Here is a 12,578-nt window from a genome sequence, read left to right on the forward strand (position 1 = left end):
TCGTCTTGTTAGCGTAGAAAAACACTATGTATTTTTGTTTGATTCTGTAAGTAATCTCATTAGGACCAGATGGCATCTGTCTACTACAAACAACCCCTTTTCACCACTCTGCAGAAGCGTACCAGTAAAGCACACCTGATATACTCATGAATGGGATACATGAAACCAAATTTACATATTACAGTTGTACAAATACACCATTATAATGATATGGCATTATGAAATGAATGTAAAACAGGTATTGGCTGCCTCCTCCTCCAGTGCCAATTATTTCCAGACTGTTCAGGCGACCTAAATGTGAAAGTACCACTCTCTTTCATCAGAAAAGATTTCTTAAATTTTTTGAAAAAATGAATAAGAAACTGAGCATGTGGAACTACAGCACATGAGGTATTTCACAAACTCAAAAGTGCCAGTCTTCTTTGTAGCTTATTACACAGTTCATGGATTTAAGTGACAGGCTCTATTCCACGCAATTGCCATGGGACAGGTTTTTCCCTGGCTAAATGACATCCAGTGATCCACAATGGAATCCATGCAGCATTGCAGAAACATGTCTATTTGAGAGCTCGGATAGGAAAAAGGGCTAATATGCAGCTCTTCACTTTCTTTTTCATAAGAAACTTCACAATTACCTACAGTTGGACATACAAGCACTAAGTGGTAAGGAGATCAAATGGTAGCTTAAACTAGCAGTACATATTTATAGTTATATCGTTTTTTGACCGGTTGGAATATATGACTTCTTTATTAATATTTAATAGTCCATTTTCATGCTTAAACAAACATCTTACATTTTGGCTGTCTGTCAACCTGCCAAGAGTATGTACACGGTGTTGTGGTAATCCTGAATTAATTTTGCATCACAGACATTCCGCACAAGCAAAAAGTAGTTTAGATGTATATTTACAGACTCTCCTAATGCATTCATTTCAAGCTATGCCATACACAGGATTTGCACGTTGCTGCAGTGTTGAAAGAGCACGGATCCTTTTCCCCCAGGAAGGCATTTCTCAAGGATCTCAAATCAATGCATGAAAGGATAAGAGTAGGAAAGTGAGGTGTGGAGCACAGAGCAGGCTTTTACCTTTTCAGCCCAAGGCAGATGATTTACGGATAGTTCACGTGATCTAAATGTGGCCGATTCATTTCTTTCACCATAAAATAACCCTGGCATGTCTCAACCAAATGAATCAACACAAAAAGTAGAAGGGACAGCTCTGCAGCCTAGAAGGTATTTTGCAGCTGTGGCATAAGATTTGCAGACCTAAATGGGGTAGGGGGGCAGGCTTTTTGCAGTCAGGAAAGAGCTGGGCAGCCTTGGGGTAAGAGCTAAGTGAGGAAGATGAAGGGATCCCGAGTGGGGGGTGACTTTCTTCTTCCTCAGGCCTCCCTTGCATGGCCCCCGCAGCCCAGAGTCTCGAAGCTCCGCTGAGCTGCTCAAGCACCCGCCTTCCCCACACGGGGATAGCCTTCAGCCCCAGGCCACAGGGCTGCCCCCGATGCCTTCCATTACTGCCCATCTAGGCAACAGCTCCAGCGCTGACGAAGAGCAGTAGATCCTGGGGCATCCTACGCCTTTACCGCGGGGCCCGCTGCACTTAAAGGGTTAAAACAGGGGGTAGCGTCACAGCCGACTCCGCCGGGCCGGGACAGGACAATTCTCCCCCGTGGAAACGAGGCTCCAAGACCAAGAGGGCAGCTTCAGCAGCCTCTGTTGCGCCTGCGCACCCCTTGTGCGCCTGCTCAGTGGCAGGACCCGGCTCGGTTCCAGGAGCGGGACCAGCTGAGGGTCACAGCAGCTTCAGCGGCCGCTGCTGCGCTTGCGCATCGCTTCCGCGCATGCTTATTGGCAGGACCCAGTTCGGCTGCTATCGTTTTCCAGCCCTGCTTCCAACTGCGGCTTCGCAGCCCTTAACCGCTGCGCGCCCCTCCCCCTCTCGGTCCGGACGGTGAGTAACGGCTGCCCCGGCCCCGCGCGCGCCCGGCCCTGCCCCGCCCCCCCGCTCCCGGAGGGGCTGGGGCTGGGGCCGCGACGTCTCCCCTGTGGCGCGCCCCGAGTTGCTGCGGGGATGTGGGCACCTGACAGCGCTTTGGGACCTGCTCGTGGCTCTTGCGGGGGCGCCTCAGCCCGCCGGGCTCTGCCTGCCTGTTCATAGCACGTGTTTCCAGTAGGCACCAAGACGGGGAAGCTGGAGGGGTCCGCCTCTGGGCTGGAGATGCCCGCTAGGACTTGGGCTTCTTTGAACGGTTATAATTTTTTTCAGCGCACAGAGTGACACCCATCGGGGCCCCGGAGATCCCTCCTTTGTCAGTTATATGAATAATAGGGGTAGCGCCTTTCAATGGTACGTGTCAGTGCTGCTGTATCCCAGTCCTCATCACTTACATTTTTGTTTTTGAAAGCTAGGGGGGGCGTGACGCGGTCGGTTCAGTTCGGAGTGACATGCTCGTGGTTGGCACTGGAGCGCTGTTCTGCCTGCAGCGGGCCAGAAAATACGTGAGGGGCAAGGATTTTATTTGGAAGAGATGTTGGACCAGAGGTTGCTAACCTCTGGTACCGGGACAGAAAGGGTTGGCTGCTGGTCTGCAGGAAGGTTGGCTGCCGGACCGGAAGTCCACTAGTGACCAGCGTACTGCGGAGCAGCAGCCGACCCTTTTTTATAGCTAGTACTTTTTATACTTAGTATAAAAAAGGGTTGGCTGCCACTCCACAGCATTCCGGTCACTTCTGGACTGCAGTTTCCTAGTCCGCAGTCTAAAAGATTTGGGAACCACTTTGTTAGACAAGCTTTTTGTGCACAAGGTGCTCTTCTGCGGGTCTGGGGAAAAAAGTAGACCAGTAATTTTCAGTCAGGGTGCTGGGGCTCCCTGAGGTGCTACCAGATATGTTGAAGGGTGCTGTGAGGTGTGAGGAAGTAAGTGAGGTGATCAGCAGTGAAACAAAGCAGATAAGAGCAAGCTCAGGCTTTTCCCTGCCTGGATAATCCCCCACTGCCACAGCAAGGCCCAGCCCTTCTTGCAGATGACAGTACAGGTTTCCTCGATTTATGCAGGTTCTTTTATATGCAAACTTACTCTTATGCTATGCGCATACTTAAACCTATAAATAGTTATATGTGAGGTAAATTTGCTCTTATGTGATCAGCATAGATGCTGCCCCCCCAGCAGGTAAGTCTGTGTGGAGTTGGGGGGGTAGGGCCATGGACCCACCCACTCACCTCAGCCCTGGCCGCAGTGGTCCTGGGAGGCGCCAGCTGCCTGCAGCCACTGGGCTGTGCTGAGCCCTGAACCCCCCCGGGGCTCTGCCTGTCCCTACTCACCCCAGCTCCTGCTGCACTGCCTCAGGAGTGGGCGATGCCAGCTCCCTGCAGCCACTGGGCTGCACTGTGCCCTGGTGCAGGCAGCTGGTGTCAGCTGCTCCCGGGGCCATTCCAGCATGGGCAGAGGTGAGTGTGGACGAGTAGAGGCCTGGGCTGCGTGGGTCGCGGCACTCGCCCCAGCCCTGGCTGCTGGCGCCAGCTGCCTGCACCAGGGTAGTGACTACAGGGAGCTGACATCACCCGTTCCCAGGCCAGTGCAGCAGGAGCTGGGGTGAGTGGAGACAGGCAGAGCCCTGGGGGGTTCAGGGCATGGTGCAGCCCCACGGCTGCAGGCAGCTGGCACTGGCAGCTCCTGGGGCTGCTGCTGCCAGGGCTGGGGTGAGTGCCACGGCCCACGCTGCCCAGGGCTCCGCTTGTCAGCACTCACCTCAGCCCATGCTGGAGCAGCCCCAGGAACAACTGACATGGGAACCTATCCCTATTTCTTACATTATAAAGTGGGTTTGCTTTATGCGAATTCGATTTATGTGGCGTTCTCCAGGAACTCGTGTACCGCATAAATCGAGGGAAACCTGTACTTATCTCCTTGCATTTACTATATTTACCTGAATGCAGGATTACCCTACATGTAAGATGACCCCCCCCCCCAATAATTACTTTCTACACACAGAAAGTTTATAAATAATCTTAATTTTCCATGTGTGAAATCTATTTTTGGAGGATCATCTTAAATTTGCCCCCTCCCCCCACTACTGCAGGTGCGGGGGGGAAGAGGTGATGAGGGTGGCACTAATGGGGCAGGTGGTGGGACAGACAATGCAAGAGACACTGGGGGGGGGAATGTTGTAGGGCAGGTGGGAGTGCAGTAATGGGGCAACTGGTGTGGGTCAAGTGGTAGGCTTCAGGCAGCTTGTCCCCTGTAGCCTTAGGTTGCTCCAATCCCCCCTTCCCCTGTTTTCCACTCTTCCACTCCATGCTGTTTCTGCTACCTGCAGCCTTGGGTCTCTTCCATGCCCCCCCTTTTTGCAATTAAGCTTGGCTCCATGCTGGCAGGCTCCATCCTTGCTGTAGCCTGAGACATGGAGCATGGCTCTAACCCGGCCCTGTAACAGTGTCATGGAACCAGCACTACTGTTCCAGCCCAGCCCTATAGCAATAGCATCGACTCTGTGACGCTGCTAAGGGCCTGGGCTGCTCCAGGCTGCAGCAGGGATGGAGCCTGCTGGCGCAGGGCGAGGGTAAGGAGGAGTGTGGCAGAGCGGGGAGAGAAAAGAAGAAGTGTGGGAGGGGACTAGGGGGCCGTGCAGGAGCAGTGGCAGGGCATGCAGAGGCCGTGGCAGAGGGGAGTGGTGGGCAGGCAGCAGCTCTGGCTCCAACCCCAACCCTGTATTGAGGCTGGAGCTGCAGCAGCTGCCCGTTTCCTCACTGCCTCGTGCTTGATTGTAAGGCAAGGAGATTTTTTTCCCCCTCCATGTGAAATGTAGGGGAGGGGTGGGGACCATGTCTGTTAATTGAGTAAATACAGTAGGTTTTCAAATTGGGTGCCATTCAGTCCACAAAACTTATGGTACTTCCAGTTCAGAAAGGTTGAGGACCACTGAAGGTGGACAAGGTTTTGAGCTAAGAAGCAGGTAGAACAATACATGGCCTATGTAAAACTCCATATAGTACTGAGACTTAAGATTTGGAAAAAGAGGTAGAACTCCCCTAACAAACACAGCTACTGTTTGTGTTCCTGAACATCTCATGCTATTCTGACCTTTTTAGTTTTGCAGTGTGAGAAGTTTCAGTATATCTATTCATAGGAGGAAGAAATAAAGATAAACAGATTTGAAACACTTTGGGTGTGTCTGCATGTTGCCATATGGTGAAGTTGCTATGGTGCTGTGCTTCGGTACTTCCTTTTGGAAGTACTAAAGCATAGCACAGAAACAGCCCATACTGAGCCATGCACTCAGGGCATGGTTAGATTGTGCTGCTACTTTGCCATAGCAGTGCACTAAAACGGGAGTGTGCCACTATGGCAGAGTAGCTGCCAAGCATGTGTGGACTCACACGATCGCTATGTCACCGTAGTGCACCATCTTCAGTTCTAAGATGTATTACAAGGTTCCTCCTAGTCTGAGGAGTACTTGCAGCACAATCAGTGCATGAGCCTGTATCTGCCCTGACACATACTACATTTTAATACATCACAGCATTCCAATGATTTGCAACCATTGCAAGTGAATATATGACTACACCCTTTAGAGTAACCACAATGATAGAGCTCCTAGTATAGACAAACTGGCCCTGGACATACCATAACTTTTTGAAATGCTTCAGAATACTGTCCACTTCAGCTATAGACAGATGGACAGCTGCCCTTCTGCCTCCGCTTGCCCCCCCAATCCTCCCTCCCCCTCCAACCCCCCACACCTCCACCTGGCAGTTCCCTAGCTGGAGTGCTTCAAAATCATTTTGACAGCAGGCAGTGGTATCCTCTCCAGTTAGGAAGCATTACAAGGGGTTGCTGAGTTCTGCAGCAGGGCAAGCAGCCAAGGAGGACTTTCCTGTGTACTCACCCTCTAGTGTCCCAGTTCTGTAGCTGGAGAGAACAATTCCTTGCACTGCTGTCTGCCCCCACAGATCGCTAAGGAAAGTCAAACACTTGCTAACTGCCCCAGCCAGAACTGGGAGACCAAAGGCCCTGTTTTTCCTTCCCCTACCAGAATTGGGAGACTAGACATTGATAGACCTTCAAAGATACTTGTTCTCCAGCCCCTAGGACTGCTGAGAACACAGCAGAGTGATCATTGATTGTCTGACCTGCTCTCCTGCTTCCTCCACCCCCAACTGTGGGGGACTATTGGGAGATGCAGAAAGACTCAGCAACTCCCATCATGCTCTGAAGACCAGACACACCTAACACAAAGCACTTCTTTTTGCAGTTCTTCCAAATAGTTGGTTCTTCCAGAATTATTTTTGGAGCACTTCATGGAGAACATTAATCTGCTCTCCTTTCAAGTGCTTCAGAGGTGTTTGATGCTCATGAAATGTTATGTCTGTCCAGGACCTTTGTTTATCCAGTGCTATTTATTATTATTAGATCAGGATTGGATGGGGTAGTAATTGGTATACTAGTGGGAACCAGCTTCTAAACTAGTGCTACCACCACTGGAGCTGAAAAAGTGGCAAATTACAGTGAACTGTTGGGATAAAAAACTGACTGTTAGACCCACCCATTTTACATTCTGGAAGGCACCTCATCCTAACAATTAAAACTTGACAGCAATGAGTGTAACCATGTTAAGGGGTACAAAATTTGCTGTAACAGTTAAAAGAAACATCTTATGACAAATATGCCAAAACTAGTAAATGAAATCAGACTTGTATGTATATTGCTTGCCTCTACCCCCTCCCTCCGCAGCTACCACTAGTATACTGCACAATGCTAGATACATTTTTTTTTTTTTAACTATAACAAGGAATATCTGGACACACTGTTAATGTTCTCAGGAAAAATGAATTAAAATAGGGAAATCTTGGTACAGTAACAGTATATAGAAGAAACTTGATGGATGGAATGTCAAGTTAAGAATAAAAAGGAACAATTTTCCAGTACAGAGTAGCAGAGCCCAACTAACAGACTTGATGTGCATTCTAAATATAGTCCATAATTACTGAGGACATGAGATCCCTTTACACAGCAGACAAGGGATAAAGCAATAATTGCAGAAGCAATTTATCACTTGCAAACCCATACATTGTTTGCTGAAAGCCTGTAGCAGCTGGGTTAGGTTGAAAGAAACTGAAAGGCATTGGATTCAGATGAACCAAGACAATGTACACAAATCAAATAATTCTCAAACAGTAAAAATCCATATCATTAATGCCCTCAAACTGAAGTAATATATAGATTGGCAAGGACATTAGAGTACATCTGTCAGGGAGGAAAGTAGAATAGTAGAAATTAAATTGAAAGTTTAAGTTCTCATGAAATAATCTGTTGAAAGAAGGCCTTTGGACTCCAAACGTATCTTGCCAAAATTTTAAAATCTGGAGAGAGAAGTTGTGAGCCTGGCACAAGAATTGGTGCCAACAATGTTAGATTTAGAACTCAGTTTCACCTACTTGATTTGCTTATTAGTTTTCAGCAAGTTGCTTAACTTGATCTGTTTAGTGATGCACTGTCCAAATACTTTGACAGTATAAATTTTAGACATCTAAGCTTTCTCACTTTTGTGAACTAGCTGAAATATTCTCTCTCAGAAAGTTGTACATTAGCAGATTATTTTTTGAATGAAAAGATGTAATATTGCTAAATTGTTAGATGATAAATATTTAAAATATATTTCTGTTGACTAATTGCAGCTCAGAACCTGTTTTTGGACACTAAACTATGACATCATGGCAAGATTTCGCAGAAGAACATGTGTCATTCTGTTACTTTTTATTTTATTTATTTGCTCCATAATGATGGCCTTGAAGACTCTCAGACCCGACAGAGCTGGTTTTGGGGATCCATTCGGACTTGGCCTGTTACCAGAACTTCAACAACGGACAACGCTCTTAGAAAATAAGCAAAATCCACAAAATGAAGCAAAGGGAGATAGCATAATGCACACCAATGTTTTGCACAGTATTGCAGTTAATAATATGAAAGCATCTATGGCTTCTGAAAGAAAGCTTGAAGAGGAATTGCCTTCTCCTAATTATAACTTTCATGTATTCTACTACAGCTGGTATGGGAATCCACAGTTTGATGGTAAATATATTCATTGGAACCATCCTCTGTTGCCACACTGGGATCCCAAAATTGCAAACAATTATCCAAAGGGAAGACACAGTCCTCCTGATGATATTGGATCCAGTTTTTACCCTGAACTTGGAACTTACAGCTCCAAAGACCCTTTTGTCATAGAAGATCACATGAAACAAATGCGTTCCGCCTCCATTGGTAATGCAAGTTTTGTGTTTTTAACCTCAGATTCATTTGTTAACCTTACATGTTTGAGTGAACAGGATTGCCCAACTCTTCTATTTCCTTGTAGCTATGGAAATGTCTTTATTTAACAAATGTCTTGTTTCAATTTTCAACTTATTATCTTTTGCATTGTTTTAAGTGGGTACACTAGAGCAGATATGAGACTAAAGATTTTACCCATAGTATTTTTATCACATATTATTCTACTGCATGACCAATATTCTCTGGTTTACAATATAGAACAGCAATATAAATTGCTATAAGAGTTCTGATCCATCTAGTCAAATATTTTCTCTCTGAGAAGATTAGTTCTAAATATTTCAGGTACAGGTTCAAAACATCCCATAACAGACAGTTTTGGAATAACATGCCCAAAGAGGAACTTTTCCCCTAACCCCATCACCTAATAGTTGACTTGTACTATGAAGCATGAGGGGTTGTACCCATTACAATTCTTTTTCTGTCTAATATAATTGTGGATATTCTGATGAATGTCTAATTCTTCTTTGAAAGCTATTAACTTTTCAATCTCCTTAATGTTCAGTTAAGTGGATTCTGTAAATTAATTGTATATATTTTTAATTCCATGTATGCAAGGTAAGGACATGAAATCAGTTGGTTTAACGTAAAAGTAATATTTTCTGTTGCTAGCCTTATACTTCTCAACAGTTTGTTTCCATTTTTGACAGTAGCTGGATATTCAGCAAAGATATCTGGGTTCATACTGACTTGTTTTTCTTTTTTTTTTTTTTTTTCTCCTGGTATTTAAGAAAAGGAAATTTGAAATTTCCCAGCTGCACTCTTTGGTGATACCAGTATTATGAGTATTTCAGTATGTGGGTTCCAGAGTGTTGCCATCATTTTTAAGCACTGTGTTATCTTATCTGGCCCAGAAAAGACCTGTATTATAAAATGATTAAAACACCAGGGAACATCAGCAATAGAGGGCAAGGCAAGGATAAATATTTTTGGTGTAAACAAGACAGCTAGTGTCCTGTTCATTTACTTGAATAACTGCAGTTGATTTAGGGCTCAACAACCTGTGTAAATAATTCAAATAATTTCTTCAAGTGGATTTACCTTATGGTTTTCAACAGAATTTTGTCTACTGTCATTTTGTCCATTCACCCATACAAATTCTTCTGGGTTTTTTTTTCTTTTTATTTTGTCACATTTGGGCTAACCCGTATAATTTCAGCTCCTCTTCCCAATCAATTATCCTTATAATAAAGAACTCTGGTCCTAGTGTAGATGTTAGAGAGATGCTATTTGGTTTTACAATTGTACAAAATTGACCTTTTCTGATCTGTTCTTTTTGGCTAAGTACAGACAGTCAAAAAACCTGAGGCCGAATTGTTTTAGTCTTTGTTGGTTAGTTTAAGCTGCGAAGATTGAACCCATAAGCAAATGAACAGACATTTACATTTGATTTAGGAAATGCAGCCACGTGCCTCCAGTGGCTCAAGCCAGAAGCCAGGGGTTGCTAGAACATGGCTGCCTGGCACGAAGCCAGCAAGGGCTGTGTGTTTGCTTCCTCTTCCTACTGCCCCTGAGGTCTGGGATTTGCAGTTCACAATCACAGCAGCAGGACTTTACAGAGTGGCGCATCACTTCCTCTTCCTGCTTCCTGGTGTTTCTGGAATTTGTAATCCACAGTTACAGCCAGCACTAAGTAAGCTAACAGGGCAGGGCAGCTCTATACTTGGGGGAAGGTGAGTTTAACCCCCCTCCCTGGTCCCAGACCCCAGCCAGGGTTTGCCTGGGGTGGCCAGTGAGCTAGCCCTCACTGCTCTAGCTAGGGAGCAGAGGGGTGGCACCAGCCCTATTCTCTGGAGCAGACAGCCCAGCCCAGGGCCACAAAGCATGCTGGGGGACTCTGATTTAACTTGAGCCAGAAAGGGGTTTGGGACAGAAGCTTCATAAACCACTTTGACCTAAATCAGTTGAGTCTGATACTACATACACCCAGGTTTATCTTGAACCAGTTTCAGCCATTTTGAAACTGGTTTATATGCACTGAACTTCTCTTCTGGTACAGGTTTAAACCAGTTTCTGATGACTAATACCGGTTTATGTACAGCTTCTGTCCCTAGCCTATATATGTTTCTTAGGCATTTTATATGCCATGATAATACATCATGTTTCACCTCATTATAACTTTTTTTTCATTATGAAGGATTTTATCAAAAATGATTTGAAAATGCATGTAACCAATTTTTAGTAACTGTGTGTTGTCCTGGTCAAAGGAACTGGAAGATTAAGGAAGTAGAATTCATCTTTACAAGAATTTACCCCATCATGTTGTTTTTTTTAATGTTTTGTAACTGTTTAATTTACCTTGCTTTATGGTTTGTTTCATTCTTCTGCAATTTCACCGGCTATGCTTAATAATAGGTGTAATATACACTATCTTTCATGATCTTTGATGAGAGAGTGATTTTCTTTGGTATTTTGTTGTGGATATCTACTTAACATCCTGTGTGGTGAAGACCAAGTGAATGTATATATTAGTTCTCTATACTGTCCTGTCTTGTCTTGTCTTCCTACTTACTTGTTCCCTAATGCCCAGAACATTCATATTTCTCTTCAGGCTTCCTATTCTTGGTAATATTAATAATTTATTTTTCTTATGTATTATTTATAACCTTTTCCAGTGCCCTTCAATTATCCATCTTCCCCATATTTTACATGTCCATATATTGCTCTTTTCCAGTGGCTTATCTTGTGCTGAATTTCTCATAAAATTAAGGCAAGAAGCCTAAAGTCGTCTTCTAGCTTTGTTTAGCCTTTTTCTTTTCTAATTTCACAGTCTTCTGTGACTGAATTACTGTATGCATCTGTGGCTCTTCAAAATGGCACAGCTGACTTTCTGACCAATCTACATGTAGGAGGTTTAACTAATGTATCATTCCTGTTTTGTTAGACCTTGTGAGTGGCTTATTTAAGATTCAAATAGCATTCCAGTGTCAGTCATCTGATTTTTGTTATCTTAGCTTCTTTCTGACTTATTAGGCTAGGAGAGGGAGAGGGGTAGACCTGGATTCCCTTCATTGTTTGCAGTACTGTGCATGGGTTTTACCATTGGATAAAATAAACAATACTGGGAATAGGACTCAACCTAGATGAATACCGTCTTGACTGGGGTACAGAGATGCACTCCTCCCTCCTTGCCTTCCCTTTTGCTTTATGAATTTTGCATTTTCCCATGGCACAGCTTCAACTGGGAGATGAGAAGTTTGGATTTGAATCTTCTCAGGCTGAGGAGGGTCCAGAACCTGGGTTTTTGTTTTGCTTTTTGTATGTTTTTTCTGAGGAGGGTCTAAAAACCTGGGCAGTTGACAAGCTAGTTTATATAACTTGCCTGTTACACAAAATATGGACATCACCTGTACTGTCCAAATTTTAAAGGGAAGAATGAGTTTCCCCTAAACCAAGAAGTGTATCAGTGTCTGAGTTCAGGGTGGATGTGAGGCTGTGAATCCCAGTCTCTCATAGATGCCTGACTCCAGGCTGTAGATAAATAGCTAAATCTAGGAGAGTTGGCTGTTTAAACACAACCCTCTTTGGTGTTTCCTGTTGGCTAATTTGGGCATCCATCCTACTCACTGTGCTGCCTGTACTGATGCTGATACAGGATCTTAGGCACCAAACTTCAGTTTCTGATTTTATTCTGGAAACTAGACCCCTAAGAGCAGGGGTGGGCAATTATTTTGGGTGGAGGGCCACTTAACTGAGTTTTGGCAAGCCATTGAGGGCCGCATGACAGGCAGCCACGGGCAGATAAATATTAATTTTCTACATTTTTTAGGGGCCCTGCGGGCCAGATAGAATGGCCTGACAGGCCGCATCCAGCCCACGAGCCGCATTTTGCCCACCCCTGCTTAAGACCCTTTTTGGTCTAGGCCCTAAGTTTATTGTAAAATGGTATTCTTTCCTGTCTTTTAAAATGCTGAGTACAGAAAATAATTGTATTGAACAGATTCCTAAACCAATAAATGGAATAGCTGTTTTTTTCCATAAATAGTATATAAGGTTGTGCTTTTTAGTCTTGCTTCTTCACGGTCTGTATGATTTATAGTCTGATTGGATAGGGATGCACACAAGGACTGTACTGCCCTTGATCCACAGGCAGTAGCCAGTCTCCCTTCAGTCAGAATATTGTGAAAAGGCAGTGTTGAGTAATGGCTTTATGTAGTAATTTACATTTTGGTTGTAAACACTAGATGTATGGTTAGTATGTAGAAACAGTTTGGGTTCAGTAACTGAAGTATATTCAATGAATTATAACT

General features: G+C 44.7%; 1 protein-coding gene across 2 annotated transcripts in view; it reads left to right on the plus strand.

Annotated features, from left to right (window-relative positions):
• The first annotated feature begins 1,775 nt into the window (after positions 1-1,775).
• MANEA (mannosidase endo-alpha) overlaps positions 1,776-12,578 on the plus strand; it is a 34,850-nt gene continuing 24,047 nt past the window's right edge. Inside the window, exons 1-2 of one of the 2 annotated variants that reach the window (XM_006263125.4) lie at positions 1,776-1,952; positions 7,677-8,262. In XM_006263125.4, coding sequence (XP_006263187.3) covers positions 7,713-8,262 — 550 coding nt within the window. In that variant the 5' untranslated portion in view covers positions 1,776-1,952; positions 7,677-7,712. Of the gene's footprint in view, positions 1,953-2,019; positions 2,349-7,676; positions 8,263-12,578 lie in introns of those variants that run through there. The other variant, XM_006263124.4, reaches the window with a different exon arrangement.

This window comes from Alligator mississippiensis, chromosome 1 (assembly GCF_030867095.1).
Source record: "Alligator mississippiensis isolate rAllMis1 chromosome 1, rAllMis1, whole genome shotgun sequence".
Lineage (NCBI taxonomy): Eukaryota > Metazoa > Chordata > Crocodylia > Alligatoridae > Alligator > Alligator mississippiensis.